The 26,489-nt window shown below is 40.5% G+C and overlaps 1 protein-coding gene across 3 annotated transcripts in view; it reads right to left on the bottom strand.

The window, feature by feature from the left end:
• LOC116324428 (rho GTPase-activating protein 21-like) overlaps nucleotides 1–26,489 on the bottom strand; it is a 99,384-nt gene that overhangs the window by 35,456 nt on the left and 37,439 nt on the right. For 2 of the 3 annotated variants that reach the window (XM_039617524.1, XM_039617525.1), the window contains exons 1-3: nucleotides 18,584–19,152; nucleotides 13,841–14,029; nucleotides 10,427–10,448 (exon numbers count right to left, since the gene is read on the bottom strand). In XM_039617524.1, the coding sequence (XP_039473458.1) occupies nucleotides 10,427–10,448; nucleotides 13,841–14,029; nucleotides 18,584–18,895 (523 nt within the window). In that variant the 5' untranslated portion in view covers nucleotides 18,896–19,152. Of the gene's footprint in view, nucleotides 1–10,426; nucleotides 10,449–13,840; nucleotides 14,030–18,583; nucleotides 19,153–26,489 lie in introns of those variants that run through there. The other variant, XM_039617526.1, reaches the window with a different exon arrangement.

The raw sequence follows: 26,489 nt of genomic DNA, 5'->3' as shown, positions 1-26,489 counted from the left end.
AGCAGACATACGTGCATATACATGCGTTCAGTCTGTTTTTTCTGCTGTTTTCAGTTTGAATCAGTTTTATCAGGTAATTCACTTGACTTTTTGAACCTAGATTTAAATGCTTAATGGATGCTGCAAATTAGCTCCAGCTAGATGCTTTGTATTCATTACGTCTGTATTACGGCTTGCACATATGCAGCAGTATTTATCTGTATTTCTTCCTTTGTATTTATGGTCCAATCTAGAATTTTACAGTCAAAGGCTTCAGCACTGCTTCCTGACTTCAACAAGCTTGTGTCTGGCTCAGGTCCCTGGCTGCACAGCTGGGCCTGGTTGTGTGGGCCAGCTCCCCGCTCCCCCGTTGTTTTGGGTTAGATAATGTTATTCTACAGAGGGCCGGGCCCGCTGCCCACTCCCTGGATTAAGCCTGGCGTAATGCCTCCCTGTCCATCTCGCTGTTCTCTACCACTTGTGTCACTCGCGCATTTGTAAGCATTTCAAACACTAATAAGAAGGTCTGTGCTGGAGTTTAGATGGTTATCTATGACAGGTCTGCTCCATTGGGGAAATATCAAAATGGGAGGCGCCTGATCCTGACACAAGGCAGTCCCCCCATAGTGCAGGAAGGTCAAAGCACAAGTACACTTCACATAAATCCATAAACTCTAACTTCCTCGAAAAGCAGAGCTTGTTTTAAGGCCAAACATGCGCTCAAAGAAACTGAATTGCTTCAAGGCAGAAGATCATGAAAATAAATACTGTAATTCTGCCCTTCCTTCTTCAGTTTCCATAAAGAAACAACATACACAGTTCACACAAGCCAGTCCAAACACAACTCTACTGTGAAAGCCTAAACTCTGCTGAAACACCTGTGTACCCGAGCCCCGACCTCTCTGAAATACTGAACAAACCCACATCCTTACAAACTGCATCAACAATGATGCGGCGACTTGTAGCTGCCGACATCAGAAGGGCCAGTCTTATTCCACTAAACACTCGATTTTGTTAACAGGCACACAGCTTTCTGACAGTAACATAAACACACACTGGAGCAGGGCATGTCAATACGTCTTGAAACCCCTGTCATCACCATTCGAGTTAACTCAGGAGTGAGTCAGCTGTGTTTGTGGCACCTCTACACAGGCCAGAGTGTTGCTGTATTTTTGAGGCCAGTGGTGAAAACTGTTAAGATTTCGAATGTTGACTGAAGTTGTGGCTTGTCAGGAACAAACAAGCTGTGATTGGTCAGCTTCTAATTCCAGTTACACAGAGTTAGAGTTGTTGTCATCAATGATGATGTCTCAAAATCAATTTCTACTTCTGCCTTTAATCCATGTAGAGCAAATGCAAGTGTCTGACGCTGTGGGAAGTATTTATACTTGTATCGATACGCCTGAACTTTTATGCAATTTTGCCAAGACACTAGTTGGCGAAGGGAGTTTCTCTCTTCAAGTTGATCCAAACGATTCAACACGAAACTCTCTTGTTTAGCTGTTATTGCTGACAAAGGAGATCTTCAAAGTGAACTGGCTGACACACCAACGATACACTACATGGACAAAAAGTGTTGGGCCACACCTCTTAACCTTTAAATTCGGGTGTTTTTAGTCCCTGTATGGGTCCCATACAGGCCTACAAGTCAAGCACATAGCCTTGCAGCCTGCTTCTACAAACATGTGTGAAATGGGTTGTTCCAAAGAGCTGAGTCAAATTAATATAGTACTGTAACAGGATGTTACTGTTACAACAAGTCAGTTTGTGAAGTTTCTTCCCTCTTGGATAGTTAATAATCAACTGCAACAATTCAAGCATGAAGTTAAAAGTTACAAAGCAGGCTCACCGAGCACCGAGGCAACAAGTGCGTAAAAGTCGACAACATTCTGCTGACTGAATAACTGAAGAGCTCCAAACGTCCTTAAGCATTAACATCAGCACAAAAACTGTGGGCAGGGAGCTTCATGGAGCAGCTCCTGTAGATGTAATGTGTAGGTGGCCCAGTACTTTTCCTCATATAGTCTGCTAAGGTGGCGCTGAGTTTCACGAGGAATGATCTCAGCACAGTCAAAGAGAAAACAAAATAATACTAATTATAATAATGATTACACACTGCTTTAGCTTGGTTGCCTGGTCAAATGCTGAGGATATGAGACGACAATGAATTGATTGGATTGATTATTTAGGATCTCTTAAATTAATATAAGACAAATGAACAATAAAAAGATTGATTTGCTTTTGTAAACCTAAAAGGGAAACTTTTCACAGAAATATTAATCAAAACCTAAAATGTAGGCATCTCAAAAGGGACCTACTGTATTTACTATATATAAAAGTAATCACATTCTCTACTGTTCATTTCACTGGAAATCTAATTTGTAATAAAGAAACTGCCCCTCTTCAACATATGAATAATGAAAACTGACCACATGCTATTGGTTGAGCAAGAAAAAAGATCATTTATGCGCCCTGAAGTACCATGTTTTCGTCAAACAGATACCTCAAATACAAATTTCTGGTAGATTTGGCCACCACATACAATACTACTATTATTCAGAATCCAAGTAATGATATCATTAACACAATATGTAGTAAGAAATGTAATCTAATATGTATGTGTAACACCCAGCAGGGCTGGATTCCTGCAGTTCTGGGATCATTAGAATATAAGTCACTTCCAGGACTCCAGCATTCCTAACCTGGGACACATGCTGAGGTAGAAACACATGCCTAACAGTACTGTGTGCATATGTCCACTCATCACATCAGATTTACACACAAACATGTCTGGTGTTTTTTCCCACCAGAGCAGGAAGGTGGTGGAGTACTTTCCATCACTTTTTTTCTAAGAATCACACATACCGCAATCCACTGAGGGGAAAGCGGATATGTATTGACATTACACTGACATGCACAGCAGAAAGAAAAAAAAGATTCAGTATTTTGTTTTCTTTCTGTGAAACAAGCCAAACTATCCACCAGGGGAGTTCAAGTTCAAGTGAGGGAACAAGTGACAAACATCTGGAGACACATGGGCTGATTTTAGTCTAAAATGTTGTCTCCTGTCTCTTGGAAAATGAGCTAAACCTGTCCCCTTAACACTGATTTTCCACTTGCAACTAAAGAACAGTAACCAGGTCTGTCAAGCTTCTAATTACTTCACACATGTTGAAGCCGTGTTCATGGGTCTGTAGTGTGAATCGTTGCTTTCGTTGCCTTTTCGTAACCAAAATACCAAATCAAATATCGAAGGAGTGGCAAAGCCCAAGGAACGGGCTATTCGCGTAGGCTGTTAATTGTTCTTTTTACATGAACGTGCAATTTTATAGGTGGATTACAGTGTAATCTATGCTTGAGTCATTCAGTTTAATAATACTTTTTGTCCATTTAGGTGTAGTTAATTTTATCTTACCATCACAGCTTTATAATAACTGAAGCTGTTTTGAAAATCATCCACTTAGAATGAATTTCAAAACAGCTTCAGTTTTGAAATTCCTGCTCAGTGCCGTGCTCCTTTCAAACACATGCCAAGCAAATGCATTCATCAAGCACAACTATTCACATTTTTACATCTACAAAGGACAGGTGTTACTCATGGAGCAATGTGACATCAAAACTACTGATTCACTACTACTTTAATACAATAATCTCACAAAACCTCCCACGAGTATTGACTGCTGCTTCATTGAAAAATGTTCAAAGAAGCTGTTGTCTGATATTTTAGACCAAGTGGGTACTATGTGCAATAAACCTAGTTAAGTGGGGGAGGCTTGTCATGTGACATTTTCATATACTTTATTACTTTCTACCTTTACCTCTGGAGGTGAGTTTGGCTGTAGCATCACTTTTTACGCACAACAATCTAAGTAATGGGGGACTTATATTTATGCATTAAATTTACATAAAATCATTAAATCTAATCTTTCCTTAATCCTACATCACAACTTATGCCATAACCTGACATGAATGTAACATGATGTCATGTCACTTCAGCCTACAACAACTGTGATTGGCCAGTCTAGTTGTTTCCACTGGTGCGTTTCCGGCAAGCTCTCCTTCTGCTGCCACTTTTCAAACTGACTGAAAGATGCGATGGCAAAGTTGCAGAGGAATGCTTGACATACCGCGCACTAAGCAAAGGACCTTGCACAAGCAAGGACCCTAGTCACATGCGTATGAAATGTAGCAGGCTCTACATAGATTCACCCAGAAGTCCTAAATAGGCTTAAGCAGCCATCAAGTGGATATTTAAGAGTTGTTTTTACAAGATTCTGACTTTAGAACCAGTCAGCCAGGAACATTTGTAACTTCCCTCACTCACTATATCTGCAACCAACAATTGTTGTTTTAGGAAAAGTGATGTTTGCCAGGTAGAAATGATTAGCCTGTAGACCAATTGCTCTGTGTGTTCTGTGTTGCAACAGAAAGCTAGACAGTCACAGCAAAGATCTATTTACAGTAGTGTGTTGAATCGTTGCAGAGCTGACATAATGCAGTAAGTGATGCTGGTTGTTTGCATTTATAATTGGGCACTGGTGGGTCTGCATTGCTCTATCATCACAAGTGAAACCAGGTTGTTTATATTGGTCCTGGACCTGATAAATCTTGGCCAACAGTTAGTTTTACTGAAATTGCAGTTGGGGGAGTTGGAGTTGACGTTGGGGTGGGGGAGTGATACTTCAGTACATGTATTTTCACAGCTAAGAAAACAACCAAACAGCACAGTCCACACAGCCAGACTAATGGTTATTGCATTAGCACTGTGAGCTAGCTAGATACAATTACAAAGTTCTGCATTTCAGTTTACAAAGCCTCTTCATGGGAGTCTTCAATAACATATTGTTATGGATAAAAAAAAGAAATTTGTGGCCGACCAACAAACAACATTTTAAGAATAAAGATTTAAGAAAAAAGTGGTAAATTTGCATAAAACATTAGGAACATTTCTGAAAGGTAAAAACAAATTCTTGAGACAAAAAGGCAAATTACAAGAAAATCTTGTTTTTAGAACCGTTTTTTCCTACTCAAAATATCTAATATGTTCAACCATCGATCCAGTCTCTTCTGGTTATACAATTCAGGGTCGCGGGGGGCTTGAGCCCTACCCCGGTGCGAGAGGTGAGGTACACCCCGGACAGCTCACCAGCCTGTCACAAGGCTAACACACAGACAGGCAACCATTCATGTAAGACAATTAAGAATCATCCTGATTATTAATGTCACATTCTCAGTTTGAGTGGGTGTATGAGCTAAATAATACGGATAATATGTTAGATTTACCATTACTCACACATGCCTGTGGAGTCAGTGGAGAAAAACACTGATTGAGAGCTCAATGGGGTGAGAGAAGGACATGACAGGAAAACTATCTGTAAGAAACTAGAGTTGCAGAGGAAAGAAGTCACTATGGGAATTGAGAAAACAGAGAAAGAAAAGGAAAGACAGAGGGGGAGAAAGGGAAAGAGCAATCAAAAGAAAGGCAGTATGAGAAGCAAAAAGGGGGAGAAAAGATAAAACTTTGGATGTAGCTTTGTTAAAAAAGGTGGGGCATCAAAAGGCCCACTGGAGAATACAGGGGAATTCTGTTTGCTTGTGCTGCATTACATTCCCTCTGCAGAATTTATGGGAACAATCTGAAATTTGACTTTTAAAAAAAAGGGGGAAGGGAGAAAATAAAGCTGCAGAGAAAAGAGTTTCACATTGAATGAAAAACAAATATTTGAACAGATGGAGAAATTTTTGTGTTGCTTCTCTCGCTGTGCAGTTTCATAAGCATTGCACACTACGCCTCATTCGGATTTCACCCTTCAACAGCTCGCTAAAACACACAACTGAAGAGAAAAGACATACAGGAAAGGGAGAGACAGGCAGAAGAGGGAGGGAAGAAGAGAGGAAGTGAGATAGAGAGAACGATTTGGGATAACAGCCGCTTGGTATGTACACAACCGCTGTGAAGGGAAATAAACACATCCACATTTGAGACAGGCACAGTAAGGAATATCCATGTTGTTTTTATGTCTCTGTACGTCAAGGTTTACGTATCTCTAAATCTACATCAGCGTATGTTTCTGCTTTCTAGAAGTTTGAAGTGTTTCCAGCGGCAACACCCAGCTAGTCGACATGCGGTCAGCTCCCCCCCTCCCTCCTCCACTAAACACCAATAGACTCATCACACGCCCTGGCCCGGAATCAAGCAAATAAACTCCAGTGCAGCGCGATGGGGAGGCCGCAGTGAACCTCACAGACCTGACTCGAGCTGAATGCAACTTTTTTTTTTCAATCTTTTTTTTTCTCGAAACATTAAAACAACCAAGCACATGGGACGGATTATCTGTCTGGGTTTCACATGGTTTTTCGCTGATGCTATGAGTGTTTTTGAGCGTATGTCGTTTGCTATGATAGTGATCAGTGGTTGTCACATAGCAACATCCACAATTTGAACACATCAGTGAGAAATAATACCAAAGCCAAATGTTTAGAAGCTTAAACACACGCCAAAGTCATTTATTGCACTCATCCTTCTTACTTCTCTGCCTGCATGCCATTTTATGACATACAGCAAATAACAGATTATTAGGAAACTGAGGAAACATACCCTTCTGGAAAAGACTGTGTAATATTTTGTAGCATCAAAAGCTAAAATATAGGCTTTGACAATAGATGTCAAATTCAAGACGCATCATATTTTCCCATGCATTTACTTAGGCAGGCTGCACCGTACATTTAGTGACTCATTTCAGCATATTTTTTTTTATTTGTCAAAGAAAGCCAAGCCATCCACGACTGACTTAAACAGTGGACAATGCCCTCTATTTTATTTTGAAGGGTTACTTGGTGCTAACCAGCTAACCAGGTACTAAAACTAAAAACAGTAGTAAAAATGTAAAACTTTAATAGGTATGCCAGTGTTATTTGATTCACTGATTAATTGCTAGTGATACCTTAATGGCTCTACCTTGCTAAGAACCACTACAAATCCTGTTTATCCTTTCTTCACTAACTCAGGAGTGATGTCACTACCAATTTCCGGCATCCGAGTTCCGAGATATCTGGAACGTGGCGTTAGGCGCTCACCAGGTCCCAAATACAACAGCTATTGATATAATCGAGCTGCTTGAGTCTCTAATCCCATAGTCCTGAAGACCCCAACTCTATTACGATGCAGATGACAATGATTGTCTTTATTCCATTTTCTGCTCTGGAGATCCACTGCAAGCCAAATTAACTGAGGTTACAGAGCATAAGGCGCCAATCCCACAAGCTGGTTGGTGACAACCTGGTCACTAGGGAAAAATGTATAATATGAATGGTTCCTGGACCCTGATGGCTGTTGCCAGTTGAAAACAGTCACAAAGACAGTGTAGCACTAAAAAGTTTTTTTGGGGGGGGGATCCAATATACACTTTTCCATAGCGACTGGTGATTGACAGATAGTCGTTAACCCAGTGTTTCCCACCACTGTGCCACGGCACATGGGTGTGTCGCGAGAAATGATCAGATGTGCCGTGGAAGATTATCTGGTTCCACCTGATTAGTACTGTAATCTATCGCCGTGAGTAACTGGCAGAACAATTACATTCTCTTCCATTAGAGGGTAGTGCAACTACCTGCTCTAATTAAATGGGTTACCAACTGCTAGTAAAACAGAAGAAGATGAAGAAAAAATTGCATAATAGTCAGGCTGTGAGACAATGCAGCGCGTAATAGCAATAGATAAATATTTGAAAAGAAAAAGTAGTCAATCTGACCTGGGTCCTGGAGAAAATTCCGACCCAGACTGGGGACAAACTGAACCAATTCCACTATGTCTGGTGCGTGGGGGAAAATTATCAATGTGCTTTTTGTGACATTTTGTTTGGTGATTTTTCTAATGTGAAATATGTGCCGTGGCTCCAAAAGGTTGGGAAACACTGCGTTAACCAGTTTCTAGGCCTATGTGACTGGGACGTAAAAGGACATTTAGTTGCAAATGGAGTACATCTGTGGGACAAGAGACTAACTGGAGACTAACTGTCCGTTATAAAACTCCATTGGAGATGGTTTACCAGACCAGTTCACAACACAAAGACTGAGAAATGCAAGAAATCTAATTTATCAGTACAGTATTTAGCTTCATAGCAAGGTCTGTGGCATTTTAAATATTTTTTTTATCCAAACAGTAATATTCAATTGTGGGCTAATAAGACCTTACATTTTGAGACTCCACAGACATCCTGATGGGGAGACTGTTTCATTAGCAAAAAACTAGACTAGTGTAGATGATCAACATTACAGCTTATTACGAAACTAACTAAAGTTAGAATTTAACACAATTTTATGAAGCCTAGTTTTTGCTAAATGACTTTTTTTCCACCCATGTGTAAAATTTAAACAAGCTTTTGATACAAACAGTCCCAACAACTATGCATTTGAGAGGAAGTCATTCCAATAAATTTGGGTCCTTTTGTCCAGACCAGTATAGTGTTCAGCGTCTTGCTTCAAGACACTTCAACACAGAGTATCTGGTGACACACATAACCAACCCTATAATTAACTGCCAGTCTCGTCCACCATTTGAACACAGTCCGCTTTTATCATTCAAATATCTAGCTCCATGTTGAGAAGCAATTTCTCAGTCAGCTTAAAAGCTTTTACCTTTGCTTCTTTCATCTTATTCACCTTCTTACTGGCTCTAAAACAGGACCATCAAAGGCTGCTCTGTCTGTCACGGTAGCGAGAAGTGTTCAAACACGTCAACAAGAAATCAAATCCACAAACAAACACAAGCATTTGGCAGCTTCAAAAAACACTTTCAGATTGGAGCATTACAATGGTTGCTGTTCATCAAATCAGTGTCAGACTTTGGATAGAAACACATAATAGGGAAGGAGGGCAATTTCTACTACTACTCCTACAACTGGTAATAATAGTAATAATAATAAGAAGAAGAAATTGCCTTTAAGGATGTAACTACAGTCTAAGAACCCACGACATCAATATTTTATGAGTCATTATGTGCTTATTGTGAAGGCCTCACAGGGAGGTCCCTGATGTTCCTGATATCATACATCTAGGACCCTTCAGCATCATCAACACTGCCCTCCGAGATGCAAAAAGGAATTTAGTATGAGGAGCTAAGAGACTTCCTGCTCAGCAGGAGAGAGGCTCTCAAGACCAGAATCATTATTCTTCATCTAGTGAGTTTTAACAGGAATTGCTCTCATGCACTTGAGCTAAATTCACACAAAAAAATCAAAGTTCATAAACTATAATACTGCCATGCAAAGAATGTACGGACACTTACTCCCTAAGGGGTTTCCTTTTGCCAAAGTGAGGACCCCACGTGCGTGTTAAATACTTGGAGGCCTGCTTTAAATGAGGATGGATAAGCATGTAGTGGTTCAACTGGGTAGGGAGGGGGTAGCATGAGGAATGTGACACCACGGGCAAAGACAGATGATGAAGGACGCTTGCAGGAATCTCACAATTTCCCACTGAGAGGCACTTAAGAGTCATATTTATAAAAAGCCTTACCCTCCTTTAACCCGGGATTTTTCACTTTCTCTTTCCGCTCATGCCTGAATGGTTTACTGAAACACGTCTGGCAAGGCTTTAGGGTCACTGCAAGCTAAACAAACACCTAATTGTGGTTATCTTCTCAATTTTCCCTGTTTACTTCTGTTTAAAAATACACAACTTTGTTTTTAAAAGGAAATCTTAGATGAGTAAATACAGAAGACTAAATAAACTGATGTCTTAGAAAAAGCGCAGATATGTGCTGCAATAAAAATGCTTTGGATTATTTCTTTAAGAGTGCGCTGTAGCTGTCCTGTCTGTGTGTAATAATAGGAGTCCATGTAAACAAGCATTGTGTTTCTATTTACAGACAGGGCCTACTTAGGAAGGCTTTTGATGAAGAGCAGCAGAGCGACCCTCCTGCATTCATGCTGGGCTGCAGACGTGAGCAGCATACTGAGGGACTGGAATGACAAGCCGGATGCTCCAAGGAATGCTGAGGCCTTGCCAAGTCAACGGCACAGGCAGCTCTGACTGCCCCTCTAAAGAGTGAGGGCTTGAAATGCAAAAGTGCAGCACAAAGCCACCCTACTGCCACACAGCGTGCAGGAAAGACACCTTCGCCTTTAACGTGTTACTTTTCTAAATGTTTTACAACCACTCCCGGGTGAAAACTGTGCTTTTATAAGGCACTCAATGAGATTCAACTCCTAGTGTTAATGTGACGCTCTAACAAAGACTTGAAAATGCATTAATTCTATCCACACAAAGCAAGACCACATTAGAGTAATGGATTGTCAATCCTAATTAGATAATCATTCAAGGGGGCTTGTGATGGAGAGCTGCAAGGAAATGGTTTGTGTGCATTTCCTTCATTGCAACACCTGAGGTCCAGCTCACAGTGCACATCTAATGCATGCAGAATTTGATAATATACTCTCTGACTTACCTCTGCTGCCATTTTCTTCATCCTGGTAGAGGAAAGAAAAAAGAGAAAATAAGCATCAGCATTTTCCTTTGTTGATTATTTCTTAATATTCTTTTATATTGGCATATATATCCACTGCATTTCATTTGGAGATGCCAAGAAAGGCTCTGTAAACACAAATGCAGATCATTTCTCATGTCAATCATCAATACCCATCCTATGCTAAATATTAGCCTATATCTAATATTCTAATATGCTTTCGTGAGAATTCCACTTATAAATAAAGTTATGTGTAATGAAGCACAGAGCTGAATACCACCATACGATGGTGCCTTTTTGTTTTTGTTCTGTGATGCTAAAATGGAAATGTGTACACAGACATCATGTGGGTTGTGGGTAACGCAAGTGTAGCATCAAACTGTGGTTGTTGGACTTATAGCAGTTGTTCGGAAAACTTCAACGTATCACCACACACCATGTTTACGCACAAAAGTTTCCAAAAGTGAAAGTAACAAAAATTAACTACTTGTGAAGCACAAAAACGCAGGCAAATCTTACTATAATACACTCAAGAGCCGAGAAACCAAAGTAAGCGTGCAGGTACGTCTCACGCTATGTGCACGGTCGAAGCGTTTCCTTTTCTGAAGTTTTTAGGTGACTGACTACAGCGATTGCCAATGAAAGTGAAGAATATAACAACAATCTCTTAAACAGTTTAGACTAAAGGACAGACACTTCATAGCCATGCTTGTGTTTTTCCATTTATTTAAAACATAAAACCGTTATTTCCTTCAGAGCCCACACACTTCTGCTTTAATCCACCTCCACTCTGTGACACACATGTTCTGCATGTACCCTCTAAGTCACCCTGCTCTCCCAAAGCTTTTCTTAAGACGGCCTGACCCTCTTCGAGCTAACTCCAATATCCTCACATTGCGATTAGTCAAGAGCTCGAATCCAAGACCCTAAAAGTAATTACAATGAGAAGAAGTGATGGATGTACAGGGATGAGCTCCTTTTTAACTGTCCTCTTGTCGGCTAAGGTTATGTAATAGAAGAGCTTGTTACGGTCAAATGTAATGTTTCAATCTGAATGCTTTTTCACTGAGCTAAAAGGAAGAGTAATCTTGTGAAACAGCTTGTAATTCTTTACACCGACATAACTAAAAGAACAGAGAGAAAAGTGCTAAGTGCCAAGTGTGGGAGATGACATTAGTGCCTCGGGTTTTTCTTTTTTAATGTCAGCTCTATACTGAAAATGTTACAGCAAGATCACAGAAAAAACAAGTAGGCCCAGACTGGACTTGAAAGTGCCCGAAACAACACTGTGATACCCAAGAAGACCTCTGGGAGAATCTGTCTATCTCTCTGGTTTCACGAAAGTCTGAAAATCCTAACTTGTCGTGCCACAGTTTCTCTTTCAACATGCAGAACCGAAGCCAAAAGCTATAAACAGAACATGCTATGCTGACTTTGTAGGAAATCCTTCTGTGCAAACACAAGAGGTTGTCAAAATAGACTTCAGAGGAAAGTAAACGCAACTTATCCAGAATTATCACTTACAAAAACTAATAAGAGGCATGCTATGATAAGCTTTGAGTGAACTGACTCAAAACATCGGCGCATTTTCCCATTAAAGGAGACCTATCGTGTGCAGCCAAAGCCCTTTACCCCATGTTAGTCTGTGCCCATTCAGAGCCGGAAGCACTGCAACGACTGGATTAATACCAAAGGGCAGATTGGTCCTGATGTTATCTAGAGGATGGCTGGCAGAGTTCCTAGGTGGGATCAAAGAAGTGAGGCATGGCTAAAACCCCTGCTGTTGAACATAACTAACACTACACAGGAATATTAACATTAGAGTTTAACTAAAACACAGTGAGGTTGGTGTCTGTGATGGCAGAGCTTCCAGTTTTCCATAATGCTCTTACAAAAGCAGATGCCGAACTGCAAACTAATTCCAAGCAGCGCTTTGACTTTTGTCCACACTTTAAAAGTGGCAAAAGTTGGTATGAAAGATATCTGCTTTATTTTTAGCATGCCATTTATGGACACTGTTTTTCACATTATTATTTTAGACACTGTCGTTACGGTTATAAATCCAATAAATGTTTTCCTCTTGGAACACTTGGAACACTTTTATGGCTTGGGTAAAGAAAATAATCAACAACTTTCAGGGGAATAACAAAAATGTTACACTTTTATGAATTTGATTATTTTAAAAAAAAGAACAAGATTAAACCTCTGAGGTTTAAGTCATCGTACATGGCACCTCTAACCTTAACCCTTAACCTATATTTTGGAGAAGGGCAGACAGTAGACGTTTTGGGGGGAAAATATGACATTTTTCATCTGTGCCAGTTAAAAAAAAGACTTGGGAGAATCATTTAATATGGCCTGAGTTAGGCTTCATGGAGTTTTTAAGAGTATCCAGGTCCTGTGGCTGCAAAACAAGCTTAAATCATCACCGCTCCACCTCTGTGCTTGACAGTATGAGGTGTTTGTGTTGATATGTTGCCTTTGGTTTTCACCAAACGTGGAGCTCTGTCTCCACATTGTTCAAGAGCTCTTGTGGTTTGTTCAGAAGCAAATTTGCAAACCTAAGCTGTGCCATGTTCTCTTTAGAGAGAAGAGGTTTTCTTCTGGCCACTTCCAAACAAGCCATACTTGTTCTGTGTGTTTTTTTAAGTGTGCTGTCCAAACTGATGCCTACAGAGTCTGACATGCAGCTTTAGGGTTTTTTACAGTTTCTCTGAGCATTGGGGTGAATATGTTGGGACGTCCAATCTTGGGAAGATTTGCAACTGTAAATGTTGAATTTCTATCCTATATCTGTAAGTTTCTCTCTATAGAATGATGGACTTGCATATACATAAAGATACATATTTTTTTCTTATCTACTAATATGTAAAACTTTTGAATTTAAAGAGAATGTGCTATCTTTTGCATATATGACTGTGTTAAAACAAACAAACCTAGCTGTTTTCTTGGCAGTGAAAAAACTGTGACTATGTATTTTTCTCGTCTCACACAAATTTGATGATCACTAATCAGTGTGGCTACCAGAAAGCTGTTTAACGTAAAAGAAAGAAAAAAAGACTAAAAAAGGATGAAAACATTGAAGTTGAAGTTCCTCCAAGTATAAAATTTTAAAAATGTCTTTAATAACAATATTGTCCAATAAAATGTGGATGCAGTATAACAGAGGCTAAGACATAGTCTAAAAGATCTCCTGAATGTTTATATATGAAACCAAGTTTAACATGCCTCAAAAATGCCAAAGGCCTGATATCAGATCCCCAAGTTTCATCAACCAATAACCTTTTATGGAGGCATCTTTATTTTAAATTAACTGAGATCCTTCTTCGGTTGGTTGTTTTGGGAGGTTTTTTTTATATATTAATGTCACCAGAGAGGTCAGAGATATTCATTCACCTTTAGTGAGTTGTGGACAGCAGACTCAGGCGGGTAGACGATAAAGTGTCGCAGTGTGAAGCCGAAGCCCTGGGATGTCCGGCGCAGGCGAAGCGTCTTGGGCCCCGGCCAGGAAAAAGGCTCGTCGTCCGCTCCGGGAGAAGCGGCGGCTGACGCCTCGCTCTGATCCCGCCCATCCTTCTGCTTGGCCTGAAAAGAGGAAAAACAAACAGGAACTTGAGTGTTTATCTTCAGAACAGAAAGCGCGTGTGGAAGCAGGACATAAATACTAGAAAGGAGGTCTTTAAAACATTAGCTGGACGTTTTACATACTAATTTTCTAGTGTTAGGTTGATGCTATGGTTTCACTTTCTTCTTAAAATAAGAATTTGCTTAGTAGCTGATGTCAGCAGCACTGGTTTCGCTTCTTTCGAGGTCGTTAATGAGCTGTTTACTTATTCCAGCCAATCACTACAAAGCTGGCTTAAAGGAAGAGGAACTAAAACAGCTTATTTCAAACAGTTAATGAGCTGAGGGGATGCACCAAGGCCCAGTATAAAATAGTCAAAGATTATTTTGACCATTATTTTGACCTACACTAATAGAAAACTACACTATTAGAGTGCAAAAATAAAAACAGGCACGTATTAGGATAAAAGGTTCCCTTTAAATGTCTAAGATTGTAAGTATAGCTTGACTGAGATTTTGTTTTTAACATGAAAACTAAACTAAAAAAATTGCATAACTGATCATAACCTCACCCCTAAAAATTAGTGGAAATCCCTGCTGCAGATGTTGTTCTGCGTTATCAGATATGAAATCTGCTATTTCAGAGTCAGAACAAACTAAGAGCCACATAAAAGAGCACTCACTCCGCTAACAACACCCCTGATAATTGTGTAAAGCAAAGTGGTTTAGGTCAAACAAAGACAAGTGTGTTTTTACTTTAAAAAAAAAAAAAAACTGCCAATGGCTACGCACAGATCTTATTCATCAACTTGATGTAAAAACACGAGAAATCCCTTGTTGGCGATTCTTCACAGGTATCACAGAGGAGCAGGTTGTTCCAGCTGAATAACACCGGGTCATTTTGTGGTTTCAGAAACAGGAAGATAGAGTCAACAAGAGGGTTCACTGTTAGTTCAGTGTGTTTTCATGTTAAGTAATACTTCATAAATAACTGCCACCTGAAAAAAAGAGCTGTTGAATATCTTTTTTTGTTCCTCTCATCACAAACACTTTGGAAGATTAACACCATCGCAGTGGACGATTAACATTCAGTAAATCTGTAATATAACATCTGTGGGAAGTCAAACAGCTACATATTTTTATGATTACTTCCACCAAAGCACCTGAAGCTCGTAAGGGGATTATTTTGGTTTGGTTTTCTGGACTTTTCTGAACTTTGACTTCATAGACATTTTGCACTCCAGCTCAAAATGTCTCAAATATTAAATTATCAATACGATCTGCCAAAATGGTGAGAAATTCATCAAACCTTCTGAAAGCTGTTGATTAAGACCTCATTTCTGGCACATGTTTTTGTTTAAAACAGTCGAAATTCTGACTAAAAACAGTAAAAAGATTTTGTTCTTGAGTTGTGGTTAATGTCAGAGATCACGGTATCTGTCAAAATAATCAGGACTGTCATTTAAGCCTTTTTCTGCTTCCTCAACCTCCACACAGCCATACAGTACATATGGCTTCAGTTATTGCACATTCGGGGCTTTGCAGGGCTATTTGGCATACTTGCGTGATGACAGACTTATCTTCTACATACCTACTGTGACTAGCACAAGATAAAAAAAAAGCAACCTTTTTAAATGCTGGCAGCTCTCATGTTGTGTAACATTACAGTTATGCCTACGTAACACAACACATGTGGCACATGAGCTGCAGAACTCTCACTTTAATTGTTGCATAAGGGAAAAAAAACACATCACACTGTTTTTTGGTCGTCAGCGGCACCTGTAGCCGAGATGACAACACACCACGCTCATTTTCTGAAGATGAAAATTAAAAATGTGTATGTGCAGAAAGGCTGTGTGGTTGTTCATATCTTATAGATGATGAAATGTGATCGGTTTGTGAGCTGATCAATTTTTCAAGAGCATTATGTGAAAAAAAGGAGATATGTTGATCTATATACATGCATAACATACAGCAAAGTAAAAAAAACTAATAAACATTATTAGCTTTAATAGTGTATTATTAGTTAGTATCATTGTTATTATCAGTTAATTACTCAATAATTAATCAATCTGTTGCGATTCCTTAACCATTCCTAAACTTTTGGACTATTAAGTGAAACAATGAAGTGTTTTGAGCACTGAGAATATTACTGGGAAAATTTGAGTAGTATTTACTTGTTTTCCAATTTCGACTCAATTGAAACCAAAGTAGCGAGTAAGTGTATAACACGGCGTTGGGCTGAATTAATACTGTGTTCATAATGAATAGCCACATTACAGGAAGGAAATAAGGCTTAATTATCTTATTGCCATCTGTTCATGCTGCAACGTTTCTGGAACTTCTAATGTTATTTCTAATCTACACGAGAGGTCTATCTGATATAACATCATTTCGTCTGATGCAAGAGTTTTTCTAAGAATTCCTGGATGCGCAGCTTTAGAAAAAATTTATTTACATGCCCACATAGCAAAATAACCATTGAGCACTGAAGAAGATTTAGTTGCAGAAAGTAATTTCTGATTTTTTCTAAATTTTGAGATAATTTATTTCTCATCTAATATGAGCAGCAGACTGAATGTCTGTAGGTGTTAGACTGATTGAAGACCGTCTCCATCAATAAAACGAAAGAGATGGAGGTCCATCATTCTCCCCATACATCCACTGAAAGAGATGCAGACACCTGGAGTGGGTGCATCTCTGCTGCTCTCTCTCCTCATGATGAGACAGGACACAGGGAAAGAGCTTAACGCCATGAGCCTTTCACCTTTCAAATTTTCCCACAATAACCACTAATAAAGTGCTGATGGAGGAGGAAATAGCCGCACTTTTGAGTAAAGGAGTACAAATGAGCTTCTCTTTGAATGCTCCGTGTGTTAACACCAACTACGAAGCATTAAATCACAAGTAATGATCTTTTGCTTAGTCCAAACAAAATTTTCAAACTATTTTTGTAACCTTTACAACAGTACTAACATTGCACCTTGTTCAAGCAATAGGAAACATTTTATCGTCTCAATCACAGCGACTCAGTATGACGGCATAAGCGATCTTTCCTGGTGCTGTCTGAGCAGCGAGGCTCCTGTCACATCCATCACCAAAGCAACGATGGAGCTGAACCACTGCACCACAGGGCGTGCGTTAGCGGTTACTGCTAACACTACCATAGTCGTTCCAGGATGCGGGAGCCTGCCAAGAGTTTCAGCCTCAACCCAGATCTCTCCACAGGCTCTTCTCCTACCAAAATACGGCTTAGGTATGGATCCAAAACAAAGACATTGTTTCTCTGGTTCCTCTTTCTCTCTCCTGCCTGTCTGCCTGGGAGCAGCAGATGTAGAAACCTCCAGAGAGTGGGATGGGTGTGGGCCTAATGCTATGACTGGTGAAATCACCACCAATATCCAGTGGTGTGGAGCTGGATGTAAGCCACAGTCCATAATGTAACCAGAGGAGAAGAGGGAAAAGAGCTGACGCAGTGCAACTCAGCTGTTTGTTTTGATTTTGTGTTTAAAATTTAAAGTCGCATTATGCAATAGTTGAGCTATCAGGCTTAAATGCCTATGGCAAAGCTTTATCTTTCTTACTATTGAATTATAGAAAAAAGAGAAGCAGGATAGAAGGGAAACTATTACTGTCTCGATATTTGAAATGTATAATGCTATAAATCTGTTCCAAACAAGCTCACAGTCACAATTACCTGATAAATACTAATCAATTATGCATGCAATCTGTTCATCAAAACAGTCACCATTATCTGCACGCTGAGGGTTTGCTGCAGGCTCTGGTACCATATGGCAACACAGACATCAAAGTACATTTCCAAACCTGTCCCCGCTTCTTTATGTATATGCAGTTTGACTGAATCTAAATGGCATTACTTGTGGACTCAGCTTTCTTTCCTTTTCTTAAAAAAAGTGTGTGAGTCACCTCTAGGTTAGTCCTCTGCAGCTCTCATACTGTCTTCCTTTTTCTTTCCAAACTTCTCTCCCCACAGGCTCTAACATTAGTCATCCTTATTCACTCTATCATAGGAAAATATGCCTTTAATTCCCTAATTTGGCAGCGCAAAGGCTGACTTCATTCCACTAAGGTCTAGCCCACTCCACAGAAAATAAAGAATGGCTGCTGTCATGGTTATAGTTAAGAAAAAAAACGTGAAAATATGAGCTGCAGATGGACCCAAAAACAATATTGTCCCCTGACAATGTCATTCTGAATCTACCCTAGGGACCAATAACAATAAACGAAACCTAACCCAAACACACAGACACACTCACATTACCAGAGATATCGGTCAGTGAAACAGGACTACCCTGCTGTTGGGGAGCAGGATGACGCACACAAAATTCCTCAGACAGCACAACAAAGTGTAGCTGCCCCTAACCTCTCCTCCCCGCTCAGATGCTTCCTATGTAAACCTATATGCCTCTGCCAGATATGCCTTAAACACATTTTTTAGGGAGTTCAGTTATCCCCCAGCGCCTCAAAACTCTAGCACAACTCCACTCTTCACAATCTCAAATTGCCAGGATGCTCTCCAGGATGCTCTCATGCACATGCACACCCACTCCTTACCCGAGATCGGACGCAGTTCTTCCTGGAGGCTTCTCGAAGCCGAGCCCAGGACACGTTGCGGTTGGGACTGGTGAGCCCCAGTTCCACTTCGCCCCAGTAGGCTCTGGCCAAAAGCTGGAACCAAAGACAGTATGGCTCTGACAAGCACCCATCCACACCCGCTAGTCGAGCCCAAGGGCATCCTCCGGAAGATGGGGAAGGAGATAGAGAACAACACCCCTGGGATTTCACATCCACATCCCGCAGATCAGGGTGATCCTTCAGGTGAGCTGGCTTACAGCCTGGTGGGAGCCCGTTCCTCTGGGCCAGCATGGCATAGCCAAGACCAAATAGATGAAAACTGCCTTCAAAAAATGCCCCTGTTTGTGTGTCTGTTACCTCTTTTTTTCTTCTGGATATTCTACTTCAACTTTCTGGCAAAGCTCATTTTGCTGCGTCTCTCTTCCTCTGTCTTTTCTGGTCTCAGTCTGGAGAAACAAGGCTGTTCCTATAAGCGTCCAAGAGATACATGATGTTTCCAGTCAGCCGAGAGGAGAGCACAGCGGCTGAGCGCACTGCAGAGAGCCCAGGCTGACTAACTGACGCACCCACCCACTTACCACACAAAACTCTCCTTGAAGTATGCACACACACAGACACACACACACTTTCAGGCAGCCTGAAGTGAATTCTCCTCCTTTCCAGTCTCCTTCATCTCTCTCTCTCACTCTTCTCTCCCACAGCCAACCCCCTTAAAACTTTTAGTTGTGCGCTTGCCAACTTGCGCATGCACCAACACGTGCCGAGGGCAATCAATAAATCATAAGAACAAATAAAAGGAGAAAACAAAAGGCGCATACAAGTCAAAGGTAAGAAAAAATGTTCTCAAATTTAAAGTTTCAGAAAGTTTTTCAAGTTCTCTGACAGGAAAAATGAACAACTTCATCATTGGAAGGAGGCAAGTGGGCCTAAGGCAGATAAGGAAATGTATATAGTCCAGAGAAATCTATAACCCACAAAAATGTACTAATAATAATCCACCCACCTTTACATGCCTGCAGCTCATCTGGCAACTACAAAGAGCTAATGCCTGGGTGGCACACACGGTGGTCGGAGAGAATACCAGAAGTTGCACAAACACACGGTGACTGCTGCATATTTCCCCTTTATTTATTTGCTTATTTAACAGAAACCATACAGTTAAGCGGAGCTACAAAGCGAAAGTTAATCTGCAGCGTGTCCCTATTAGGCTTCTGGCCACATTTGCCTACAATCTGGCTGAGTTAGCGGCGGTTGTCCAAAGCCAAACAACAGATGCCTGAATAAAGTTAATAGAGTTTAAGATTTTCAGGGACTGTTCATACACAGCCAAGACTAAGAAAAAAAAAACCTGTCTGAACCACAGTGTTTACTGCAGTCTTAAGCCTAAGCCTTAGGCTCAGTGTTTACTAGTACAAATGCTGACCATCTTTAATAAGAGCATCCACTGTTACATCAGGAAATAATAAGAGGTGATGTGCGAAAGTATAACAGTATAACAGGTTAATGTGGTGTTTCTGCTGCTACTATTCCATGAGTAAAGAAACAGAACCTGAGGAAACAGAGCGAGCAAGTGTCATTTCTAAAATTCCCTTTTATCTGACTTCTCCGACTGCTGAAATAATCAGATGAACTTTAGAATTAATTTATACACTGAACAAAAAGCATGGATCTCTTTCCCATCTCTTATTATATAGCTTTCAACTCATTCCAGGAAATGGGCTGTAAGAGGTTTGTGGGATTCTTAGATCACTTTACAGCGTTAGCATTGTAGCTGCTTCCTCCTGAAAAGTGTGGGGAAAGACAGCAGGGGAATAAGATGCACTCAGATTAGACTGGAATTCAACCAGGGACTGTCGGGTAGTCTCGTAATCCATTACTACTTCACATGATGTCTTGGAAGTAGCAAGTCATTGAGAACATCTGTGAGGCACCTTTAGCACAATAAATAAAGTTGTGCAGACAAAACAAATCCCACACAAACACAATTTGAGGTCTTACATGTCACAGAAGGTTATCTACCTTCACCTGTGACATCTTTTTGCATGCACACTCTGGTATTTTAAACTCTGCTAACTGTCTGCAGACATGAGGGGACACAACTGGTGCAAGAACCACTAACTGCATTTGAGCTTTTCAACATTAGCCGCGCTTTATATATACCCCCAAATAACCTTGAGCATGACAGCGATACCCCGCCTCTTTGCCCAGAACAATTTGTTCTCAATTAGACCCTCAAGTCTAAACTCTGCAACCCTACGGCCAACGCCTTCATACGTCCCCAAGGGAACACCTCTCAAATCCTTCCACCTCTCAAGCTCCACAGAGGCTCGGCAACTGCCTTTTATTTTAGGAGCAGTGAGATGTCTGCGATGACCTCAGCTCTCATACCTTTTAGTAATTCTCTCCGGAAGAGAGCACGGCCCAAACATCAATTTAATATTTAATCACATTTTTCATCCAAGCGCTCTCTGGAGCATTTGTGCCGCTCCAACAGCAACGTCAGGATTCCGATGTTCAATAAGTGCGCTTTACACAAAGTGGTGCCATCTTTAATAGCCCGGCGTGTCTCCAGAGTGAAGCATTATGACTGGACAAATTAGCAGTTCACTTCTAGCAACAGCTAATGCATATCAGTCAACAGCCGGCGTGGTTTGTAAAGTCGTTTCGAATGAGAGAGAAAATGTAAATACCGGCCTATTTTGATTCTGAGGAATATTTGCCATCCGAGACAGCAGCGACCATGAAAACAACATCAGGAACCCAGTCGTGGAATGTTCCTTCTCCGCGTTTGGTTATGAGCATCTTGTTACCACATTCACTCAGCTCGATATAGCATGCGGTATGCTGTATGGAAAAGACAGCAGAAATAGAAGTCGCCAAACACAGCCAGCTGAGACACTTGACTTGAGGAAGCCAAAACAAGGATTAAGTCTCAGAAGAATGGCTATATACAAGATGCATACAGTGTGTTACACACATGGGGGGAAAGTCATGAGGTACCGCTTGTGGCTCAAGCCAAACAAGACTTCTTACCTCTATTAATGCATTTCAGACCGTTATAGGGTTTCAAACCACATCATATGTATCTGAATTCCTGTAAATCTAAAACACGTGATAAGAAAAATGAATTCGTGTTGGCTGGGAATTACGCTTGGTGCCAAGCAAACAGAAAGAACCAGACACGCCACACAGAAATATTATGCCGTTACCCCGGCAATATACCTGACCACAACAATGCCATCCACTGGAAACGGGTGTTCTCAGTGTGATTTCATGGTTTGTGTGTGTCCGTGATCAAGAGGAACAGCAACTAGTGCTGATTTGAGGCTTGACGCTGGCTGTCCGTCTCATTTCTCCTGACGTCTTTAATGTTAACACACACAGAAGGTGATGATTTGCCACAAACTGGACCTAAAGGGGTCATGTGTTACAGCTGTGCATGATTCGCAGTTAAAAGAATAATTCTTATCTCTCCTTTACTGGGCTTTGGTGCAGCCCCTGCATTCCTCCACTGAAATAATCCATTTTAGCTGTTTAAATAACTACATAATTGTTCTCTTTGTGTGTTTTTGTGCAGTTATGGTAACAGATTCTCTTTTCCACCCTCAGGAAGTGACTTTATTTTTTCAACTTTTGCAGAGTTTAGCAGTTGAGTTGAAATTGGTGAATGTGAGTGTAAAAATAGGATGTCACATTTAAGGATATTATGAAGTATACATGACAACTTTCATACATCCTAATAATTAGAACAGTGTCCTTTTACGTGCTTTCTTTCCCATCCTGTTCATTTTGTGCAGCAGCACTTTCTTTGCTTTTTTTGCTTTCTTTTTGTTTTAGTTGGGGTTTTTTGTTAGTTTCTTTTTTGCAAATAATTTCTACATGGATGGTCAAAAAATTTATTTATTAATTGTCTTGGTGCCGGTTTAGCTCATTGTGTGGAGCAGGCAACCACACGCCATACGACTGAGCGTGGCCACCCCAGGTTCGAATCCGACTCGCGGCCCTGTGCCGCATCTCTGCCCTCACTTTCCTGTCCTTTCTAAACTCTGTCTATCAAATAAAGCTGAAATAAAATGAACTTCATCTTTCTAGCACTTTTTCTTTTTTGTGTCTTGAGCTATGAAAACTGTTTGTTTATCATTTCCTTTGACTTTCTGTGATGTCATCATTTGCTTCACATTGGACTTAAAAGGGATCTGATATGCTCATTTCTAGCTGAATGTTTTTATTGAACTCAGTTCGAGCAGCTTTACATGATTTATAGTTACAGTTATAAATACTTACCGTGAACCTCGGTGCAAGCTGTTTTAGTTCCTCTCCCTTTTATCAAACTTTTGTTTGACTATCTCCCACTTGCAAACAAAACGTCTGAACGGTAGGTGGGTGGGGTTTCTAAGGTCACACCCAGAGCTGTGTGACTGACTCGACCGCATAGGGGAGATCTGCCTTTATTGACTTCATGCAGAGCCAAGAGTATAATAAACGGCTGCCTCAAAATGAGTGTTTACTGTCTCACAGGGATTATTTGCACATACACCTAACTCAGCATTTGAAATTTTGGTTATCTTCAATATGAGTGTGCAGCACTGTAATCATATATTTGACAGAAAATAAGGAAGACCATAATAGGTACTTTTATGGATATAAAAGTTTGACACAGGAGTAGTAAAAACTTTAAAAAGTACTGAGTTGTGGATTTGGCTTTGGGTTTTTTTTTTTTCCATTATTAGGGGAAATTGGGTTGTAGGCTGAAATATTCACAGCTTCAGGGATAATTCAGGGCATATTAGTGAATTACCATAATTGCTGCAAGCACTGTGTCTACAGAGACATTTCATGGCAACATTCATCAGGCGGCCAACCAAAGAAAAAAATCTATTCAGAAAAAAAAAAAAATTCAGTGTTTTCCATGTTTGTGTAGTTGTGACTTAACTGTATAAAATACACTTAGCTCAAACCTTTGCAGTCTAATACTACCAAAAAAAAAATACATTAATGCTACAAAGCCCTTAAAGACTCAAGTCTTTCTCAGGCTTTTGTGTAGCTCACAGCCTATGTTTTTGTTAGTTTACAAAGACAGCGAAATAAAATAAATGCCATTAACTTTAAATAAAAAACACTAAATAAACTTCATAAAATGTCATGAAATCTGAAAAACTGTCAACCTTATAGTGTCTTTCACACAGCACAAAACCAAAAGTATTCAGTTTATTAAACAGAGAAGAGCTGCAACAGGTTAATGGGGCGCTGCCCATGTTCAAACACATAATAAAACAGCTCTTTAACACCAACCACGAAAATGCTTTGAAGAAATTTATGAGACAACACAAATGTGTAAATTGTCCAATGCTGTCAACCCAAGAAAAGCAGTAATAACAACCCGAGCCTGGACCAGCTGACAGAAACAACCTGAGGCCAGTCACGGATGGTTGTGAAATTCTATCAGTGTGTGTGGAGGGTGGCACTGTGAATAACTGACCATCAGACAGAGGGTTTACTGATTGTTGCTGGTCACTGCCCTTGTTGTTGCCTAAACCCAACACACTGCAGTTTGGACTTGCAGAGTTGTTGCCCATTCATGAACTCCATGCATCCATCGATTACACAGAAAAAAAGACTAGTTCTGTTCATATTTTTGACCAGTCTGGTGTTGTTGCTTAATCTAAAACCCGTTCTGAAACAAAACAAAAGGCTGGTGCCAAAATTGCTACCATGAAACTAAGGACTAAGTAGATTTTGTCCATTTTGGTTATCCACCCATGAAAACTGCTATGACTTCCATAGAGTTTGAAATGTTTGGTTCAAGGATCGCTCCACAGTCATATCTTCTAGAAAATAAATAAATAATAACTCTGCATTGTTGTGGCACACCTGTGACATGTTAGCGTTACACAGCACAGTTCACTCTGGATTGTATTTTGACAGATTTTGACAGCTGTAGTCGTCTACAGCTTTGCATGTTTGCAGAGTACCATCTAATCTAATCATCTAATGCCATCTTGGGCTGGTTCTCAAAAAGCACCAAAACTGGATCTAGTGCTGGCATTGTGTTGCTGAGAAGACTGGCACAAGATGTTACGACTAAAGCATGAGCTTTGCTGTTATTCTGACAACTGTGAGCGGTGTTAAGCCCAGTCTCTGCTCCATAGTGCTCAGTTCTACACAGTCCTGAAATGCTGGGGCGTTCTAAAAGGACAAAAACTGGCTCACATTGGCAGTGGCACCATACTGGTGAAAATTAGGTACTGGAGTCCCCCCTGCTGATAATTCTACAAATGGCCTTGTGGTTTCACACAACATCACTTGTAAGGCCAAAGACAACTTAAAGACTGCAGCTGTGGTGAAATAAAGACATAGATGAAGAAACAACCAAGCTTTTTAGGGACTAGTGTGGGATTTTTAAAGACCACTTATGAGTCTTTAAGATGATATGCTTATACACCAGGCCAGACCAAGATCAAGTCCAGTTTGGATTTTTGGATTTGGATAGCCTAAAACAAGCTGGAGCTAGTCCTGTTCTTTTACTTGTAAAGGAGTACGCTAACTCTTACCACAGAAATATCCTCAAAATCTAACAGCCAAAGTTGTGTTTCGTCAGTTGTTAAACTCATATCAGATGTTTATATTTCTATGGGACACAACACAATGGAAACGAATTGCTGCTTCATTTTAATCCACTCAAATCTTGGAGTCTCGGATTTATTAGATGATTATCTGCAGCTCTTATTTGTATAACAAAGGAGAAAAGGCCTGTGGTCTGTGTGCAGCTGACAGGATCTCTGGATGGGGATTAAAGACACAAGGCACCGACCAGGCTCCAAAAACTACAATAAGTAATTTTGAAGTCTCCAATTGCTGTGTGTATGTGTGCGTGCTACCCACTATGTATCTGTGGCTGTGAATGTGTGTGTTTTTGTGTCTGTGTGTGGTGCAGAGAGCCAGAAAAAAAGAGAAAGTCTTGCAGGAGGATTAGGCTCGATTCAGGGGTAGCTTTTCAAGACTCCTGGCGGGTGTAAGATCTAATCTGGACATGCTGCATCTGGGATCCGCGCGGTATGGCTTACTGTAACAAAGGACTGGCTAATGAGGGACAGGGGACAGACTGCACCCACACTGTTGCACACCCATAAAGCCCTTCTTCATAATGGTCTCAGAGGGGTATAGAAGGGGTACGAACCCTGCAAGTGACTACTGTGGGGAGGTAACAGGCTGCTGAGCTGATCAGGCAGATATCCAAGCAGACTGAGCTTGTTTTAAGCTCAGTTAAGTACCCAAATCTGAGTGCAACGGGATTGTTTGTAAGGGGTTATAATATAATTGTACTGCACTCTTATCTGCCAGGGAGGACAGAGATTCGGCGTACATGCACAACCAGCCTCTTTCTCCTGGAGGGGAGGGATAGTAAATAAGGACAAGGCAAGAAAGCGAGCAAAGCTGTTGCAGTTAGAAATAGTATAAACAGTGTCCTTAAAGCAGTAAAACTCAAAAATACTTTAGTGAGTCAAATAAGAACATACAATAGGAGAAGCTTGCACAAAAACATAAATAAGATCAAGAACAAGTGTCTTTTTATTGTTTAAGTTTGTGTTCAAATACATCAATAGATGCATCTTGTTAATCTTTGTTTCCTTGTTTGCCATGGCAACGCCTCACTTCTACTTACTTCCTATCAAAAAACATTACGTGTGAATTTGAGCTTACTGACATGATAAATACCTGGCAATTCATGTCCATGACTGCTAAAAAACTGATACATTTGCAATCGATTTTCAAAAGTCAAAAGCCTCGAGCTAAAAAATCCTCCAACAACACAACAGCGGACTTTTCTCATGCATGCTTTGGTCATGAGGAGGAAGTTAGCACAAGCTTTCTTTCTTTTCATGTT

Source organism: Oreochromis aureus, linkage group 9, assembly GCF_013358895.1.
Source record: "Oreochromis aureus strain Israel breed Guangdong linkage group 9, ZZ_aureus, whole genome shotgun sequence".
NCBI lineage: Eukaryota > Metazoa > Chordata > Actinopteri > Cichliformes > Cichlidae > Oreochromis > Oreochromis aureus.
This window is presented reverse-complemented; position numbering and strand designations above follow the sequence as displayed.